The following is a 20,769-nucleotide window of genomic DNA, read 5'->3' as shown; positions in this document are numbered from 1 at the left end:
TGGTCTGCCATTGATTTACCACACAACCTCCAGCATTCATCCTGCCCCTGAGACCCTTGTCGTATAAATCACAAAATATCGCATTATGTTTTTCCAGCAGAACTTGAATCAATCAGTACTAACACATAGAACTGACACTTGGGAAACTGACTTACTCAACATGTAGAGACATTGTTTGACGAGTCTTCGTAGAGAGCATGGATCAAACTATTGGGTAGGAATATCGTCCAATACTGATCAGTGATTGATCAATCAGAGCACCCTCAAAAAGTAATGAAGACGGATTCAGTAACGCTCATTTCATACCATCATGTATCAGCATATTCTTTCAGTTAAAGTCCACACTGTTATTGTTAAACACAAACTGTGGGAGGAAGGAAACTGTTCAGAGATGGACAGCATCACCAGTGGATATCTGATACATAATAAAACGGCCAATATCTGCACAAAATGTCAGACAGGTTTATACTGCAGTTCTTTGACACCACTTTGGCACAGAGTTGTTTAAATTTGATAGCACTTTTTCATTTTCTCTCTTTTCCATCAGTTTTGTGAAGGGCTACCCCCCCAACTCGCCCTACATCGGCAGCTCTCCAACTCTGTGCCACCTCCTGCCACAGAAAGCTCCATTCTGCTGCCTCCGCCTCGACAAGGTGAATTCACAAAGGAATAAAAACAGGGCCGTCTCAAAATTTAATCATAAAAAACATGCATTAACTTAATAGATTTTTAAAAATATGTGCTTCCTAAGAGCACGGTACAACTAAAACCTGACTAACTTCCTGTTGAATTGTCTGTCTCCATCCAGGGCTGCACGCACAGCAGCTTTGAGGATGCCAAGGCATACGGTTTCAAGAATAAGCTGATTATAGTGTCTGCAGAGACGGCCGGAAACGGCCTCTACAACTTCATCGTCCCTCTGCGCGCTTACTATCGGCCCAGGAAGGAGCTCAACCCCATAGTGCTGCTGCTGGACTACCCGTAAGACTTTAACTCTCCTGTTTCTTGTTTGTTTCCTTATTTTATGTACGAAAATAGATGTGTCTATTTCAAACACTGTAGCCGTCACTGCCCACATACTTGTGTCCTTTCCGCTGGTATAGATACATCCACTAGAGGGCAGTAGAGAGCAGTAGTATCGTACCAACCTTCACTTCATTCCCATTTATTCACAATCTCGTGCAGCTTTTCTGTAGTGTTTGTTACTGTGCTGTGGCTAAGTAACATAATATAGATGTTTAACCAATGTTCTGACCAACTCACATAACTTCTCCTCAAAAAGTGTCACCATTTTAAAAATGTCTTTGTCGTGTCCTACGCTCATGTCTCGCTTGAATCGTTGGCTATACTGCCCCCACGATTTCTGGTGTTACCACTCTGTTTCGTCAAGCTTTAAGAAAACGTGCAAACACAGATGATGAGCACAGAGTACGGCAAAGACAAAGCTCCGTCTATGTGCACATACATCGCTAACATTGAGCATAAATGAGCCTTTAAACCTATGGGGATGTTAAGTCATACAGTCAGTACAAATCAGACAGTTTGATGTTAACTTCAGATTTTTAAGACTAACATTTTTTATGTAGCGGCACACATGTACTACCTGCACCTGTAATTATAAACATATAACACAGTAGAGGTGAGACAGTGGGATGATGAACACAACTGATAAAGCTTTAGTGGTTTAGTGGTTGGAGAACTTGTGTCTTGTGTATTTGTATTTTTTATTTCAGTAATTTCACAGTTTGACACGGATAAAAATCATCTGCTACTTTAATATGAGCACATTTTCTGCCTGCAGTAGAGTTGGTCATTATATTTTAAAGAACATGGGTTAACCTAGCCTCCAGATACAGGAAAATATTAGTTTTACATTATTAATAAAACGCCGTGTTTCATGCAGAAAACTGAGCTGAAGTTCAAAAGATGTAAAGAAAAAAAAATCTGTGTGCCTGTTTGTGTGTGTGTGTGTGTGTATATTTGCATTTGTTTGTGAACGCATGTGGGCTTGAAATAGGAAAAAAAAAATGTGCCAGTGCTTTATATGTTTGCAATTTAAAACAACCAAATTGCCTTCAGTGGAGCACAGTTGGAAAGATGGGTTAGCTTTGCTCCAAGATAAAAAACAAAAGGGAAAAAAAAGAAATAGCTTTTGCATTATTCATAAATAACACTCCCCTCTGCTTAAGAAAGCCTATTTGTGTGTTTGGGAATGTATACATTTATGTGTGTTTGTGTTGCAGTGAAACACATGACGCTCTAACTCACTGTGAGTGTCATTAACTTCGGCCAAATCTCTACAGTCACTGAAACAGATAAACTAAACAGAAAGCCAAGAAAGCTATGGCTAAGTGACACCCTCCAGGGTTTCCATAGCAACCAGTTACATCCTCACATTGAGTTTAAGAAATAAACCTATATATTTTCCCTCTTGTTTTCTCATAAACCATCGATTAATACAGTTCAAACGGTGTGTCTGCCCACGCCCTGATCAACAAGCAGATTTCAGGAAATTACAGAAACAATGTCATAATCTGTCACCAGGGGTTTGCAGAGATAATTAGTGTGGGAGGCTCACTGATGATGTTTCCTGTTTCCCGCAGGCCAGACAACCACTTCTTAGAGGCCATTTGCTGCTTTCCAATGGTTTACTTCATGGCTGGAACTATTGATAAGTATGTGTTTGGATTATAAAAACCTGCTCATTCGATTAACTCCTTTAATGATGGTGCTCATCTCAGTGGTAGCTTTTCCATTTTTAATACGGCCGCCAGCAACACAACATGCGTCATGAATAAAATGCAATTTAATGTTTAGCAGGTGTTGGCAATTAAAAAAAACAAAGTTTCAGGGCTGATTAAATGAAACCTTCGCCATGAGGCACCATTAAAAATACAAAACAGCTGATGTACTTTGGATTTCTAGACCTATTTCATTGATTTTCTCATCCCCACATGTTGCTGTTCAGATATCGACAGGTCAGATCAGGCTAAATGTTCCCAGCTCAGCTTCACAGGAGTTTGATTGCAAGAGTTTAATTTCATAATTGTCTCTGAGGGTGTAAAAGAAAGGGCTTTCTAGACTCAAGATGTGCAGTTATTATCAACAATCATGCAGCATGAAAGTCATTACCAACCACTGAGACACCAAATGTTGGATGCACCTGGATCAGCTGTTCGTAAATCCATCACTAAGTTTGTAAGTCCTTCCCTGACTTCTTAGTAATTACTAGCTAGTTTCTAAGTAGTGATTTACTAAATTAGGATGCACCTTAACATAGTAGAGGAATGCTTTACTTAAATTACTCACCGCATGTTACCTTGAATAGGTGAGAAGAACCAAAAAAGTAATCATTATTCATGAATTGAAGTCATAGGAGACAACATTTAACAATAGCAAAACAACATCAAAACACCCATTTACAAACTCTCACACAGCTCCTGCGGTATAATCCAAGTCTCATTTATCCAGTCGTAGGCTCAGTACTTGTCAAACACTGTTGTAGAACAAAGAGACTCGAACCACAGGATTGGTCATTCGAGGGTTTCGACAATTTATAGTGTCTAAAAGAGGTGTTTCCTGTCACTTAAGCTGATGCTTTCCTGTTATTCAGACAACCAGCTCCGAGAACAATTGCTTCTCCTCACAGTCTTTAAACTCTGCTCTAGCAAAGCTCATACATATGTGTGATCATGCTTCTCATAGACAGAAGAGTTACTGAGCATACGACTGGATATATTAGACGTGTATTATACTATGGATTGTGGATCATCCCCAATGACTTCAATTCTTGAAGAATGTTTGCCTTCTTTGGATTCTCCGTTCACCAGTGGCATACAAGAAAAGTTTCCTTCACAAATTTAATGTGACACAGGTGATTATTTGATATACATAAGATTTTTGCAAGTGCAGTTTTCTTTTCAGAGAGCTTAGTTAGTGAAGACTTCAGTAATGTGGAATTTGTTTGTCAGGAAACATTAGTTGTGCGGTTCCATCGAAAACAATCAGCCATATAAAGATGATGTTACTGCAGCATCCTAAAGTTTTAACAAAACTGCCAAAAAGAACAGTTTTAGGGCAAAAATTATGTATAAAATAAAAGTCTTTGTCCTTTGAAACATATTTTTTCATGTATGCAGACAAAGTAATAGCCGCGTTTGCAGAGTTAGTAGATGCTGTGGTTTGGTGTATGTGGTAAATATCCAGTAATGCTAGCCTAACCAGTGCCATTTTGTAATTTGGTGATTTTATGATTTAAGATTTATTGTGTTATTTTGTTAAAAAGTAATTTAAAATCATATTAAACTATGATCCAATGTCAAGTCGGATGTGATGATGACAACCATGTTATCTATTCCACTCACACTAAACAGGTCACATGGTAGTGCTAACATACATTCCTCCGTTAGCTACGTAACAGTCACAACTGACAATTGTGTAGATGTAAGTTCTTAGTAGCAACGAACCTCTACATAAGAACTAGATTTGTGATGCATTGTGATGCATTATTATCCACATAGTAAACACTGTACATAATTATAACTAAGCTAAGTTAGAGCTGAGCTAATATTCAATGGGAGACATTTCCTGACATGTCATGCAATAATCAACACTGTTGTTGTGTGACTGGACCAGCCTGGACAACCTGCTGCAGTGTGGTATAATCTACGCTGACAACTTGGTGGTTGTGGACAAGGAGAGCACCATGAGCGCTGAGGAGGACTACATGGCAGACGCCAAGACCATCGTCAACGTCCAGACTATGTTCAGGTAACACAGGGAGAGTTTCACTGTGTAGAACATACAGAACAGTTTGTACCATCAGTGCCTGTTTGTGTTTGAACTTCAAGTTTTGGATCGAGTGCACGCCAGACTCCGCTTGATTAACTTTCTCATATTCTCCAAAAGAAGCTGCAAAGTTGTTTTTCAGAGTTTGCCAGAATGGTGAATGAGTTCATCTCAGAGACAAACTGCAGTTGTCAAAACTCCTCTTTTATTTAACAACTAAAAATTAAAAGCATTTATCTCTGCCACACGGGGTCTTCCCCTTAGCACGAAGCGTTTCATCTCTCCGCCAACTCCACTCTGTCTTTGATCTCTCTCCCCACTCAGGTTGTTCCCCAGTCTCAGCATCATCACCGAGCTCACACACCCGTCCAACATGAGGTTCATGCAGTTCAGAGCCAAGGACTGCTACTCACTCGCGCTCTCCAAACTGGAGAAGGTGAGCCTTTGAGACGGGAGAACGATGTTAAGACTTCCTTGACATTTATCGTCTTTTGTGTGGTGTGACTGTTTTCAAAATACAAATCAAAGCTGGATTAATACTGTAACACTGTAATGTTTAAAATGAGTCTAGGATTGATGGTTTATTTTTCCTCTCACCTCTCAAGTTGATTATGTTCTGCATATTTAGTGGTAAACATGCGATTTTTCCTCTTTTCTCATGAATATTTCCACATGAGGGGAGTGAAATGGATCTGTTAATATAATACAGTATAAATGGAGCATTTTCAGCCTCACCAAAACAAGATTTACTATTTTGTACCATCGTTCTTTGTGTGCCTTTGTGTCTGTGTTTCCGAGCCTTGATAGTGAAAGGAGAGAATAAAACACACAAAAAGACACAAGATGATCTTATAAGAACTTTTACCAAAGTCCATGAAGTTTAGTAACATCTCCCCTCTCGATCATAGCTGCTTTCTCCTCTCTGAATTTTTCATGTGCTGTATTTCTGCCACCTACAGTGAGAGCTTTCAACTTCAGTGCTTTAAAAACTAAACTCTCTCAACTAACTTGTAAGATTTCAGAGGTGAAAACAGCCTTTTCATTTTCACACAAGTCTTCCTTGGAGATGGAGCAAAAGAGCAAAAGTTCAGCAAACTAACAGTGAAAGGTGAGATTTTGACATCTGGTTGCTCTGTTCCTCATCTTGTTTTGTTTGTTTCTCTCTTCAGATAGAGCGCGATAAGGGCTCCAACTTGGCCTTCATGTTCCGGCTGCCGTTTGCTGCAGGCAGGGTGTTCAGTATCAGCATGTTGGATACGCTGCTCTACCAGGTGGGATAACAAAGACTTTAGGGGTTGGACATGAGGGTTCATTATGAAATATTTCAAGTAAAATATATAGGCCATTTATTTCCAGCGCACATTTCAAATGTTGAAACTTTGTGTGTCAAAGCAAGTTAAAGAATTAGCTGAAAGGTTTGTTTAATATAGATATTTTATAACAGCTAAGTCATTATTTTCTAGTAATTTACAGTATGTTTAAAGGTATACTACGCAGGAACTGTCGGCTACTATCTGTAAACACTTGGCCCTACCTACTGTTACTACTTGTTCATCAACTGCAAGCTACTATACTAATAAAGGAACATTACATTTGTTGAAATGGGAGAGCCAATACATTAGCAAGCTAGCTAAGCCAATCGCTGGCACCTACCTGTCCCACAGAAAACAGGGCAACTCTGTGTCGCTTTGAATGAATGAATGACTTAATGTTGAACCAAAAATTAAAAAAAAACATCATAAAAAACAAACAAGACAAATATTAGTGTTCGAAAAAGAGTAGGTAGAAGTAAAACTTACATGTCCCTACCCCTTTCTTACATTTCTTCTTTTTACCGTATATTATTTCAACTGATTTCCAAATTTATTTGCGACTAATATACAGCTATCCCCAGTCTATTTACCACCCAGTTACATAAATAAGTGATAAACCCAGTTTATTTACAGTCCAAGTACCACCCAGTGTTACAAAATAAATACGCATTCCCCTAACACAACCTTTCCAATCTTTTTTGTGTACTTTTGCCTATTCCACAAGTCCACCCCACATACTGAAATACACAGACTCTTCTTAGTTGTACAAACACGTTGTTTTTTAAAATTAAATTCTCTTCTTAAATTAATTTTTCATTCCCCATCCTCCTCTGCCAAGCTCGCTAGCAAAAGTGACAGTAAAAGCCAACCTCAGATTCACTCTTGTTTTGGAACAAGCTTTGTCTGCTTGGCGTTACGCCTCGCTACATTTGATTTTATTGTCGGTGTGTCTGCAATTTGTGTCGCTTCCTCTTAAATACATCCTGCTACTACCTGGTCGCTACTTTGTTAAAAAGTCCTGACTTCACATGCATGCTGTTAATGGCTAAGGGTACACGCCCACAAAAGCAAAATAAGAAACAGATAAGAAAATACATGCAGAGGACAGAGTCTCTGCAGGTACAGACAGCGCCTCGCACTTCTTGTGGGTCATAAGTGATGATTGAGAAGGATTGCTTCTGTATGAGTGTAGGAAGATCTTTCATAGTATAGCTTTTAAATTGAAAAGTTTCATGTCAGAAGTAAAAGTAGAAGAGTTTCTCCTCCTGTAGGGTCCCAGATAGGAACACCTCTAAAAGAACACTCACTCTCGACAACATTAAAAGTTTTTACAGACCCATTAAACAAATAAATTGAGCAATAAAATAAGCATAAAAGATTTACTGCAGGAGCAATAGGCAATCTTTTTAGCCATATGAGGCATATAAAGGAACAGTCCCTCCCACTGCACCCGAACAAAAGAAGTCATCAAAATGGGTGCACATTAAAATGAAATTGTGCTTCGGCAATCTAAAGCCTGAGAAGAAGGACACAGATTTATATAATGGAACAGTTTGGGGGCATGTGATTTGTTTTTTTAAATAATTAAATAGGCTTGATATGCACAATATCATAGGAAGAAAATACACATAAATGTCTAACTATAAGTGCTTGTTTGCAACTGGGCTTTTTGTCTTAAGTTCACCGCTCTCTTTCTCTGTGTTCTGACAGTCGTTTGTTAAGGACTATATGATCGCCATAGCGAGGCTTCTCCTCGGCCTGGACACCACGCCTGGCTCTGGGTACCTGTGTGCTGTAAGTACGAATGTTGATGCTGCTTTGACTAAATGAGCTTGTGCTTGCATCTGTTTGACTCTCATTGTCCGTCCACAGATGAAGATCACAGAGGAGGACCTGTGGATCAGGACCTACGGCAGACTCTTCCAGAAGCTTTGTTCCTCCAGCGCTGAGATCCCCATCGGGATCTACCGCACAGAGTCGCACATGTTCTCCACTTCAGAGGCAAGTTCAGTTTGAGCTTAATGTCTGAGACCTTGCTTTGGGTTCGGCTTCTGGTTTAGCTCAGGCACCGCTGCGGCTTCAGCTTCCCTCCATTATTTATTCCCTCATTTCGTGTTTTCTTCATTCCTGCTTTTTTCTCACCTCGTCTTTTTAAAATTTTCATGATGTCCTTGCTTTGACTTTATCCTGCTTTCATTTCTCTCCACATAAAATGTCTTTCCCTCAAACTCACCTCTCAAAGTCCTGTGATTTTTTTTTTCCTTCCTCCATTCTCCCTTCCTCTTTTTGTTTAGTTTAATCTTCCTAACTAGCTGCTTTTATTCCTCAATGCCTTATTTTCCATGTTCTTTTCATCAGTCATTTGTTTCTGTCAGTGCATTTCTCTCTTCTATTTGTTTTATGCCAAGCACGAGAAGGAAATTAACATTTGTTTTCCTGAACACTAGTTTTCCGACAATTTATTGTGATTATTGAAATGGAAATCAGCCTCTAAATAAAATGTGGCAGGTTACGTAAGTGGCTGGTACAAGAGACACAAATTTTAAATGTGCCAAAGTGTTAATTTCCCACCATTCTAACAGAGATTAACGAATAGTAAATGCACCATATTTACTATTTATATGCCAATTTTTAAAGCTTTGGATGATTCTGCTTGCTTTGGATGCCCCCATCTTTCATTGCATCTCTTTTTGTTTGGATGTCTGTTTGTCTCCTGTTTCAGGGCAAGGACAGTTACGCTCAGGTAAGATCCAAATGTGCTTGTTTTTTTAATTTGGATATTTCAACCACCTTTTTGCTTGAAGTACACAGCGATGAAAAATACCTTACTGGCATTTTTCTGGCATTTATGAATGTGTAGAGTTCATAAGCATCACACAAGGCACCTGGTAATGGCACTTACAAAGGCATTAAGATGGAAGTTTGTTTTTATTGTGGTGTTTCTTTAAACAATGGAACAAAACATAACAAAACAGCATTAATACTGCCACCGTTCTTTCCCAGTCTCAGGTGTCCATCAACATGCAGCAGGGCGAGGAGCATCGGGAGCGTAAAGAGTCCTGGAAGGAGAAGACGGCCCACAGGAACTCCACCACGAGCGACCAGTCGGAGCACCCACTGCTGAGGAAGAAGAGCATGCAGTGGGCGCGGCGGCTGAGCAGGAAGACCGCCAAACCGTCCAGCAGAGCGGAGCGTATCTCGCAGCAGAGACTCAACCTGTACCGACGCTCCGAGCGGCAGGAGCTGTCCGAGCTGGTCAAGAATCGCATGAAGCATTTGGGCTTGCCCACCGTGGGATACGGTGAGTGCAACAGCCGATGGCGTGAGAGTTAGAGAAGTGATGTCAGTCTTTGCTGTGTTGTGTAGAAGTTGACTAGAAGTTAATTTAGTGTACTAGTTTATGGTGTTTTGAATATTGTATAACAAGACTTTACTGTAGGTGCTTAAAAACAATTATTTATGTTTTTAAATGTATTTTAATGTAGTGTACGATTAGTCACAATGTGCCTGAAAATGAATAATAATGTAAATGATAATGTGTCTTGCAGATTAGAGTCTCACTTCTATCAATATTTCTTTAAGCAGCAGCAGGAGGCAGAAATAATGTAACTGGTTGAGTTAAAGCTCAGTGGGTAGAGCCTAAGAATCTCAGCTTTATGGTGAGGAGAGGTAAGAAAAACTGAAGGAACTATTTCTGAGGCCCTTTTTATATTTATGATTATATTTACAGGAGGCCAGTCTGCATGAATTAATCTGACTAGATTGTGTTTCTCTTTTAGCAGCAGGAGACCTCAGAGCATGAAGCCGGAGTAAACCACATAAATCACATAGAGCATGTAGAGTTGAAACTGTTGGTTGAAATTAATAGCAGCCATTTTGATAATCAATTATTTTTTAAACACAAAAATAACTGGTCACATAAAGATAAAAAACGACTGGCTGGAACCCATGTAGGGGTCATGTGACACAGGTCACATGATATATTGGTGAAGCCTAACTAGACAAAAACCACATTGAAAGAAATTGTGAATGAAAATAAAGAAAATGTATACTGTGAGTAATTCACACATCTAGTAACAAGAATAAAGGTTCAATCGCATTGAAGAGATTTTTGCATTTTTGGACTGCCTGCCTATGCTATGGACTTTTACACTGAGTGAGCTGGCCAGTCATTTTTTACCTTTATGTGACTATTTTCCTTGTCCTTGAAGAGCACCTGATATTTTTTAGAGCTAACTACACAGTGCTTTAACCCAGGGCAGCACTCCCTTTTTTTCCCCACAAAAATAACTGGTTTCAACTTCACAGATGTGAAAACTTGCTGGTTTTTAGGTTATTTTAAACAGCTGTATATTGAATCTCTTTGGGTTCTGGACTCCTGGTCAAACAAAAGATATTAAAATATGTCAACTTGGCCTCCTAGAACATTGTGATGGATATTTATTTATTTATTTATTTTTTATTTATTTTTTTTTACAATTTTCTGACTTTTCTAAAAAAAATTTACTCAAATAATAATAGTGAATAAATAATGTAAATAGTTGAAATGATCTCACAGGAAAACCTGATCAACAGTGTTGTGTTTTTTTAGGGTTATTTTGTTTGTTTGTTTTCCCTCAATACAGTTCTCATCATTTGACGACAGCTCTGTTCATACAATCTTTTTTGAGGAACTTTTGAATCCAAAAAGCCCCATTATCGGCCATGGACGTCAGTAGCACCTTGTGTTGCAGAGAGTATACTTGTTTTAGTCTGAGACACGCATAATTTCATTTTCAAGTTTAATAGCTGCTCTGTGACCAGCTGTCGTTTCCAGTGAGTTTCAATTGGATGACTCAATTCTAAAAGTTAACTGTGGGGTGCAGGAAGCTCCATTTGTGTGTATGCAGTGATTTTGTACACCTATAAACTGTTAAAGAGGCAAATTACATCATTTAGTCAGATTTTTTCCTTCATAGTGTGACATTGTTGCCATGTTAGCTCTACTTAGGTTGTATTCATCGACTCAAACAGAACCAAAACTATTTAGAGAATAGATCAGCCCCAGTCACTAAAATCTACCTACTTTTTACTCAATATCACAAGCATGTAGTTCAGGTGATTCTTTTGCTCTACCCACTCTCAACCAGTTAAATAATTTCAGCCATGAAAGCAGCTGTGTTTGATAAACTCCAATCTGTGTCTCAGTCATTTTATCTCATCTCACTACCTATTAAGACGTGTTGTTGTGGGTCTTGATGGTACAGATCATTCACATCACACCACATCATCATGATCCATCGGAGACCTCATGTCTTCACATCAGTTTCACACGTATGAAACTCTTCTCCCACGTGCCATCACCATCACCATCTCCATCACACAAACACCCCACCTCACAGTCACACCCATACCAACATGTGGATGTGCACACGTCATGCATGGGAGATGCAGGAGCATCGAACCTTGTCTCAATTGCATTTGATCACAGACTGCAATTGCCTGCACTCTTTACCTGCTCACTTCTGTGCTTTCTTTCAGTTCTTCTCTCCTCCCAGCTTCACGCTTCAAAACCAAAGCAGAATCATGCTCCAGATGTGTTGCACTCTCTAAATATTATGTAACATGTCAATTGAATACGTTTCAGGAAGAACCCCAAAAGCTCAAGATCGCCTTATGAACCATGAATGTCAGTGAGGATTACTGCGACAGGATCATAACATGTGACAGATTAATAACTTGGAAGTGATTCTGTGCACACAACAACGCATGGCTTCTTTGCATCGCTCTCACCTTTTTAAAACTTCTTTTTGAAACTGCAAATGCATTCGCTGCCTGCCTGAATTTTTTCTTTTTCCTGTTTTCCCCCCCCTCCTCCTTTGTTCCTCTCCTCCTCTGTCTCTCTCTTTCTCCCTGTCTGACTCTTCTATCTTCCCTCCTTTGGCTTGTAGAGGATGTTTCTAATCTCACTGCGAGCGATGTCATGAATCGAGTAAATCTAGGATATTTGCAAGGTAAATTTATGTGCTGTTTATGACTCATTTACAACATGTGAGTGGTTCCATCTTGTGGAGAAAGGAATTTGTCCTTTCGCCAGCATCCATTGAAGATTAGTGCACTGAATTTATCCACAGATTAGATATATCATTACTAGATGTTTGGTTTTTTTCCACTCTTTGTTTGATCTTTTTTCGTTCATAAAGAAATCTGTAGTTATTTATAAATCACCAAATCAGGACATTGACGTTAACAGTGAATGCCGTTGCTTATTAGAGTTGCAGGACATTTCAGAGCACCCGTATACAGAGGGGACCAGGCCGTCAGGTTAGCTGGTTGATCACAGTACTGCAACTTTACTGCATGAGTGTGTGTGTATGTGTAAACGTGTGTGTGAGTGTGTGCGTTCTGCCAGAATGGGTGGTAGACCAGCAGCCAACCTCTCACTATCTCGCTCTGCTATCTCTCTCTCTATCTGGTCTTTTTTGCATTGTGTTCCCGTGAGGTGACGTCCCACGTGGCTAGAGTACTGCAGGGCATCAGAGTATGGCTTAAAGAGTGGAGCGGAACGCATTATGTCTGTGGATGGAAGGTTAGACATAGAGTTGAACTGTTTCATTAGATATGTACAAAGAATAATGAGTGTCTGAGGTGTCCTGATGGAGAAAATAAAGAACTGAGGTGTCTGTTATTTTCATTTTTCAGGACACTTCAAAGTGTCTTTTCACACTTATACCATGGCCACTTAACCACAGGCAAAAGAGAAGCAGTGTTTAAACCTCATCCTCATCAATTTCTTAGTTACAGTTTGTTTATGGTTGGTTTAATGCATGGTTTGGGGTGTTAGTACTATTGCAATAGTCACCTGCAGTTTTATACAGCTTGTGTATTGATTTAGATTGGAGGTTAAAGGGTAGGTTAGGTGTTTTTCAACCTGGACTCTATTTTTCTGTGGTTTTGTGTCTAAGTGACATATCGAAAACAATATTCCAGTATTGAGCAGCAAAACAGGCTGCAATGTAACCACTCAGGGCATGTCCACACCATTAATTTCCGTCCACTAAAAGTGCTTGTTTGTGCCACTGACAGGCTCAGATTGTTACTATAAGTGTCTGACAACAGTATGGACAGGATCCCTACAGAGATAGACCTTTTTCTTAAAGAGAGAGATCCATTTGTTTAACCACAAACAGCCCCAAAATCGCTATCGTCAAACCCACCAGACTCCTTTTAAACAAACAGTTATTATATCAAGTTAAAACAAATCACATTCAAAGTCAACAGAAACAAGACAAAATTTACACTCACACTCTTGGTTAGTCTTTCCACTGTTCCAACGATCGCCAGCTTCGGTTTGGTTGAAATAAACTTTTACTTCACCCAGTTAGATATGAAAATATCCTGACTCTGTACACGCTAAAAATTGCTGTTTATTTAAATGGAGTCTGGTGAAATTGGCGATGTAGAATCCTTTCCATAATGTAGTCCGACACTTAATAATCTGAGCCTGTCAGTGGCAAAAACTAACACTTTTAATGGAGGTTCTTTAACAGTGTGAACATGCCCTGATTGGTTACATTGCAGCCTGTTTTACGGATGCCGGCTGCAGTGCTATCACTCAGCACTTGACCAGTTTCAAAAATTGTTGTTCCCATTCGTCACTTAGACACAAAAACATGGGAAAATAGGGTCCAGGTTAAAAGATACTGCACTTGCCCTTTAACCTATCAGGAAAATATTTTTACTGCCATGGCTCTGTAGTCTAGCATATTGGATTTATAATCAAACATGTTGTCAAAGAGCTGACTTTCAGCTTCAATTTAAAGAATCTCAGTCATCTGAAAAGCTTGTTTTGCTGCCCTCCAGTGGTTTATCTTCTAAAGTGCACTCCAGGGACAAATCAAAGTGGGTAAGCAAGCAAGAAAAGAAAAAATGGGGAAAGAAAAACTGATGAATTCATTCATTCATTCAAATCTTTATTAAAGACTAAATCAATTGCTGGAGACCATCATTTTCAATGATGTCGACCATGAACACAGACATAAAAAAGAACCAATTAGCAAACAAAGAAGTATCATGCATATCAGTTAAAACAGAAATGAAATCATACAAACAACAAAACAACAAAAGCAATAAATGATTGCTAAAAGTACAAGTACAGTGAGATAACCATGTTAAGGTGTAGATGTTTAGTTAAAAGCATTTACATTCAATTAAAACAAGATGTGAAATAAGGCATTTAAACAGCCATAATGGTGGCGGAGTGTCCAAGTTTAAGGTCTTTTGTAGATTATTCCATGTGTAAGGAGCTCTGTAAGAGAATGTCATTCCTCCTGGTTCAGGTCTGATTAAGGGAGTGTGAAGCAAAAACCTGTTTTATGAACGAGTGCCAAGATCATGTGAGGTCAGAGTTAGAAGGGATGAAATATAGGATGGAAGCATCTGCGTCGAAGCTTTATAAATGAACAAATACCAATATTGTTCCCACCTCACAGCCAAATGTGGCCAGCCAACCTTTTGGTAAAGGCAGCAGTGATGGTCAGAACCTCCATCTTCTGCCACTCCAAGTGTTCCAGAATATATCTTGTATGAATATTTAGTTTTGTATAATCCTTAGAGTTGAATAAAACCAAGCATATTAAGTATAATATTATTTTATAACATTAAATATTAGGAACATGACTTGGACAAAGAGCGAGTATAAGGAAGACGGTTATGAATAGTTCTTACTTTTGTACTTGACTGTCTTAAGTCTAGACCAGTGGTTCCCAACTGGTGGGTTGCAGTCCAGATGTGGACCGCAAGTGACTCGCAAACATGTCAAGTTTATAAAAAAAACATACTTAATTTTTAAGTACAGTAAATTTTCAGCACGGAGCTTTTATTTTGAAACGCCATGTCCTGCTGTAGAGTGAGTGACTAACAAACAGCTACTGGACAGAGACAGCAAACTAGCTCGGTGACATGGCCGACACAAGTATGACGCTGAATGTATTAAACTGTTTGGACCTTGAACTAAAGACTCAACTTAAAGTTAGTTTGATCATCCTGGACTACAGAGCCGCAACAATAAAAACTACCACTGACCTCATGAACTGTATTTGTGAGGTTCTTTGTTTTTTTCCAGCTGCCCACTAATCAGAAAAGAGTATTTTCTGTGGCCATGGTATAATCCATATTTAATACACTGAGTAGTCTATGATAGAGGGGAAAACAAATTGGTACAGTCCATAACATCACTCACATAAACCCTGCAAACATCTTTTTTTCTCTCCACTTACTGATTATATTTGTTATGATAGAATAACTGTAAGTCACAGCTGAGAGGTTGACCTCTTCCACTCTCACACTCCCAATGTGTTCTGCTTCACTCTCAGTTTGGTTTCAAGTCGCTCTGCGTTTGGTCCAGTCTGACGGATGCTGGAGCATGTCTCTCTGTGTCTGTGCGTGTGTCACATGTCACCCTGGGTGGGGGGNGCGGGGGGGGGGGGGGGGGGGTTGTGAGGGCTGAGTGTTGTCCGTTGGCATGGCAACCTGCCGCCTTGTTCCAGTGTGGAATGCGCAGGAGTCATTTTTCTGGAAAAAAAAAAAAAAAAAAGGAATGCGATGGACACAGATTTGTTGCGCAGCCGCGGACGCTGTCTGCATGTTGGCTCTGTTCTGAAGCTGCGCATGGTGGTGCTGTTTCAGTCAGCAGGCAGCATGGGCCTCCCCTTGTTCCACTAAGTGCCCTGTCAGTAACGGTTAGCCCTTCTCTCTCTTCCACCCCGCCTGGCTTTATAAAGGGCCACAAGCAGGTGGGTTGTCATGGAGACACATGTGCCCTCCTTTCCCTTCCTCCGTCCATCACGCAACGCAAGTAGGAGACGCCACCAGAGAGCACTCAACACACACACACACAGACAGCATAACCAACACAAACACACACTGATGTACACACTCAGTAATATGACTCATCAGGGGAATGAATGTTAAGTCCGTTTCCTCTTATTGATTCTTGATTAGATTTAAGACCTCATAGTGCCGGGTAGTTTCCATGGTTAGCTTTACTATAATGTGGGAGCAATAAAACAGTGTTGTTACAACTGTTAATGTTTACTGTTTATATAATAAACATTTAATGCAGAAACAGTCTACAGCTAACTCTTAGTATGAGGCTGAAAGGGTTATACAAAGAGTAAATTAAGCAATTTATCAATTGATTATTTTCTTTTTCAGATTAAAAAAAATGTGATTATTGGTAACATTTTACAAAAAAACTTTCAATTAAAAATAATTTATAAAATCAAATGAGTATGTGTCAAAAACTATATAAAGCAATAACTATATGAATTAAAATAGTTTAACACCAAAATAAATGGTAAAAAGAAATTATGAAAATTTTGCATACAGAACTGAAAATACCCCGTCCACAGCTGTGCTTGTTTTCTGGGTGCCGGCTGATGTATTTGTAGGCCAACATAAAACAAGAAAATGCAGTACAGAAATACTGAAATAAGTTTGGGATAATTTGGAAACAGTATTTTAACCTCTATATATCAATCCTGGCCTCAAAAATCCAGTATCTGTCGGGCTGTGCAAAATACTAGGGGTGGGATCACTAGAGGCCCCACGATACGATATTATCACAATATTAAAGTCACAAGACAATATTATTGCGATTTTCAAGGTGTTCCCATATGCTGAGTATTGCGATAAAATATATTGCGATATATTTCTTAAATTAATAATTTACATAACAAAAAAATCTATTCTTAGTGTCTGTGTGACGATATGATATTGCCACACAAAAATACTGTGCCACTGAGCTGTATTGATTATTTTGCCACACCCCAACAAAATACTAATTGATTAGAATGCAAAATTTATTTGTGAATGCAGCCATTTATTTCCCATTAATACTGTATTATCAGCTTAATTTATAAACTCTTCTTTTGGTATATCTTACTGCGATGTTGTTAATCATCAAACTGTAATTATTAACAGTTGTAACAAGAATCTCTTGGATTAACACCCAGACTAGAAAAAGAGCTTCTCCCCTACTTGCTCTGATACTGAATGTTGGTTACTTTGCCTTCGTCCTTACTGAAAGGTTGAAAACAAGGGAGTCTCATATTCTCAATGGTTAGTGGGCTCATTTCCTGGCTGATTTACTGTATAATGGAGGAGGACGAGGGAGGGCTCCAGGGCAGCTCTGAAGGTCTCCTCTGTCTCTTTTTCCAGACGAGATGAACGACCACCAGAACACGCTGTCCTATGTCCTCATCAATCCTCCTCCTGACACCATGCTGGAGCTCAACGACATTGTGTAAGCACCCTACTTTTTCTTTTTCTCCTGTGTACAGTAAATGTAATACCTTTTTAACCATCTGGATTATTTTTTGGACACTTTTGAAGTGAACTGGTTACATGGCGACACATTTTAAAGGGTAACTTCATTTTTGTGTCATTTTTTTGTGTGATTGATTGAGATAACAATTCTGGAGACTGGTCCAGTATTGAGTGAGCGTGCTGGAGCTGAGAGCAGTGTGACAAGCTGCAATGTAACGTCATTGGGCATTTCTGCACTATCAATTTATGTCCACTAAATGTGCTTTTTTTTTTTGCCACTGACAGACTCAAATTATTATTGTAAGTGTCTGACAACATGGAAAGGATCCCTACATAAAAGAGTGAGATCCTTTTTGTTTAAACAAAACCAGCCCCAAAACCACTATTGCTGAAGCCACCAGGCTCCATTTAAATTAACAATGTTATCATTGACAAAACATGCTTCATTCAAAGTCAACAGAAACAAGATAAAACTCACAAAAACCATCTTAGTTTGTCTTTCTTATATTCTACAATGGCTGACAGTGGTTTAGTTGAAATAAGCCCTTAATTCACTCAGTTAGATGTAGAAATATGTTGGCTCTATACACGCTAAAATTTGTTTTTGATTTGTAAATGAAAAATACCATACAGAAAGTCATTGTATAGTATAGTATGCCATGGAAAATGCATAAAGTGTCATAGTATAGTATGTCATCAAAGATGTCATAGCACATTGTGCCATAATAAAGTATGTCATGAAAATTTCATGGAGTGTCATACTCTTATTATGCCATCAAAAACCATAAAAAGTGTAATGCTATGGTACGTCATTAAAAATTCCATCAAAAATGTCACAGTACATTATGCCATGAAAAATTCCATCAACAACGTAAAAATATGGAATGCCATGAAAAATGCAAAAAAAAAAATGTCATCGTATAGCATGTCATCCAAAATCATGAAAACACGGGATAGTATAGTATGTTGTTAAAAATACGTCATAGTATACCATGTCGACCAAAATCATAAAAAAAGTCACAGTAAATAGTATGTCGTTAAACATCATGAGAAACGTCATAGTATAGCATGTCGTCCAAAATCATGAAAAACAGTCTTATTATAGCATGTCGTCCAAAATCATGAAAAAAAGTCATAGTATAGTATGTCGTAAAAAAAAATGTCATAGTATAGCATGTCGACCAAAATCATTAAAAGAAGTCATAGTATAGTATGTCGTCCCAAATCATGAAAAAAAGTCATAGTATAGTATGTTGTTCAAAATCATGAAAAAACCCCATAGTAGCACAAAAAATGCTCAAAAAGTAGCATAGTATAATTTGCCATTATGAAACGTAATAGTATAGCATGATATCCAAAATCATGATAAAACGTCATAGCATACTATGTCATCCAAAATCGTAAAAAAAAAGTCATAGTATAGCATATCGTCCAAAATCATGAAAAAATGTCATAGTATAGTATGTCGTTAAAAAAAGTCATAGTATAGCATGTCGACCAAAATCATTTAAAAAAAAAAGTCATAGTATATAGTATGTCGTTAAACATCATGAGAAACATCATAGTATAGCATATCGTCCAAAATCATGAAAAAATGCATAGTATAGCATATCGTCCAAAATCATGAAAAAATGTCATAGTATAGTATGTCGTTAAAAAAACGTCATAGTATAGCATGTCATTAAAAATCATGAAAACACAGCATAGTATAGTATGTCGTTAAAAAAACATCATAATATAGCATGTCGACCAAAATCATTAAAAAAAAAAGTTATAGTATATAGTATGTCGACCAAAATCATGAAAACACGGCATAGTATAGCATGTCGTCCAAAATCATGAAAACACGGCATAGTGTAGTATGTCGTTAAAAAAAACGTCATAGTATAGCATGTCGACCAAAATCATTTTAAAAAAAAGTCATAGTATATGGTATGTCGTTAAACATCATGAGAAACATCATAGTATAGTATGTCATCCAAAATCATGAAAAAAAGTCATAGTATGCTATGTCGTCCAAAACGTCATACTATAGTATGTCGTTAAAAAAAACGTCATAGTATAGCATGTCGGCCAAAATCATGAAAAAAAAGTCATAGTATAGCATGTCGTCCAAAATCATGAAAAAAAGTCATAGTATACCATGACGTCCAAAATCATGAAAAAAAGTCATAGTATAGTATGTCATCCAAAATCATGAAAACAAAGTCATAGTATAGCATGTCGTCCAAAATCGTGAAAAAAAAGTCATAGTATAGCATGTCGTCCAAAATCATGAAAAAAAAGTCATAGTATACATGTCGTCCAAAATCATGAAAAAAAGTCATAGTATACATGTCGTCCAAAATCATGAAAAAAAGTCATAATATAGCATGTCGTCCAAAATCATGAAAAAAAGTCATAGTATAGTATGTCGACCAAAATCATGAAAAAAAGTCATAGTATAGCATGTCGTCCAAAATCATGAAAAAAAGTCATAGTATAGCATGTCGTCCAAAATCGTGAAAAAAAGTCATAGTACATAGTGTGTCGTTAAAAATGATAAAAAAGCGTCATAGTATAGTATGTCGTCCCAAATCATAGTTTAGTATGCCATGAAATACTGTAGGCCATAACCAGTGTCTATAACAGTGTAGTATAGTATGCCATCATAAATGTCTTCGTATAGTATGTCATGATGTTACGACGTGCCTGTTAGGCTGCAACAAAGATGGGAGACGAGACAAGTTTCTAAAGAGTTTAAAGCTTTTTTATTTCCAAATAATAACAAATAAACATGAAAGTCAGTAATCAGTCATGTCTGCATGTATGAGTGTGTGGAAATGTCTGTATACAAAACAAAAGAACAGCAGCTGCTCTGTGAGGGAAGAAGTAGTCTTCTCGAAGGTGGGGAGATTTTATATCACAGGTTCATCCCAATATCTGCTCTTGCATTCACCTCTCCATCACTGGCATCTCTTCCTCTCACTTAGCTCTGCCCTTGTAAGACAAGGAGTAGAGATCAGAGGATGAGACGCTAGGAAAGAAGAATCAAGGAAATATGTCTTAAGAGAAATGAGACGTCTTTTCCTCTAAAGTGTCACGTGAAGCAACTTCTGTTTGTGATGACAGCAGCAGCTGATAACAGCTGGATCAGCTGTCAAGAGGCTATATTAACAGCTATAGAAACTTTTAATGGAATTTGTGTCTGCACATACACAGTTATATATACATATATAATGATAAAGATACAGATACAGTTATCACATGTTATATATAATGATAAAGATACAGGTACAGTTATCACATAATATTATATATACAGATATATTGATAAAGATACAGATACAGTTGTCACATAATGTTATATATACAGATATAT

At 38.2% G+C, this 20,769-nt stretch overlaps 1 protein-coding gene across 10 annotated transcripts in view; it reads left to right on the top strand.

The window, feature by feature from the left end:
- LOC126394810 (potassium channel subfamily T member 1-like) overlaps nt 1–18,669 on the top strand; it is a 110,460-nt gene extending 91,791 nt beyond the window's left edge. For 4 of the 10 annotated variants that reach the window (XM_050051895.1, XM_050051894.1, XM_050051901.1 and 1 more), the window contains 12 exons: nt 548–653; nt 809–981; nt 2,604–2,675; nt 4,636–4,770; nt 5,113–5,224; nt 5,958–6,059; nt 7,812–7,895; nt 7,974–8,102; nt 8,824–8,844; nt 9,105–9,402; nt 12,032–12,094; nt 17,301–18,669. In XM_050051895.1, the coding sequence (XP_049907852.1) occupies nt 548–653; nt 809–981; nt 2,604–2,675; nt 4,636–4,770; nt 5,113–5,224; nt 5,958–6,059; nt 7,812–7,895; nt 7,974–8,102; nt 8,824–8,844; nt 9,105–9,402; nt 12,032–12,094; nt 17,301–17,389 (1,384 nt within the window). In that variant the 3' untranslated portion in view covers nt 17,390–18,669. Of the gene's footprint in view, nt 1–547; nt 654–808; nt 982–2,603; nt 2,676–4,635; nt 4,771–5,112; nt 5,225–5,957; nt 6,060–7,811; nt 7,896–7,973; nt 8,103–8,823; nt 8,845–9,104; nt 9,403–11,727; nt 11,985–12,031; nt 12,095–17,300 lie in introns of those variants that run through there. The other 6 variants (XM_050051897.1, XM_050051896.1, XM_050051899.1 and 3 more) reach the window with 5 other exon arrangements.
- The last annotated feature ends 2,100 nt before the right edge of the window (nt 18,670–20,769 follow it).

Source organism: Epinephelus moara, chromosome 8 (genome assembly GCF_006386435.1).
Source record: "Epinephelus moara isolate mb chromosome 8, YSFRI_EMoa_1.0, whole genome shotgun sequence".
Classification (NCBI taxonomy): domain Eukaryota; kingdom Metazoa; phylum Chordata; class Actinopteri; order Perciformes; family Serranidae; genus Epinephelus; species Epinephelus moara.
Note: the sequence above shows the minus strand (reverse complement) of the source record. Positions and strands in the feature narration are given on the sequence as shown.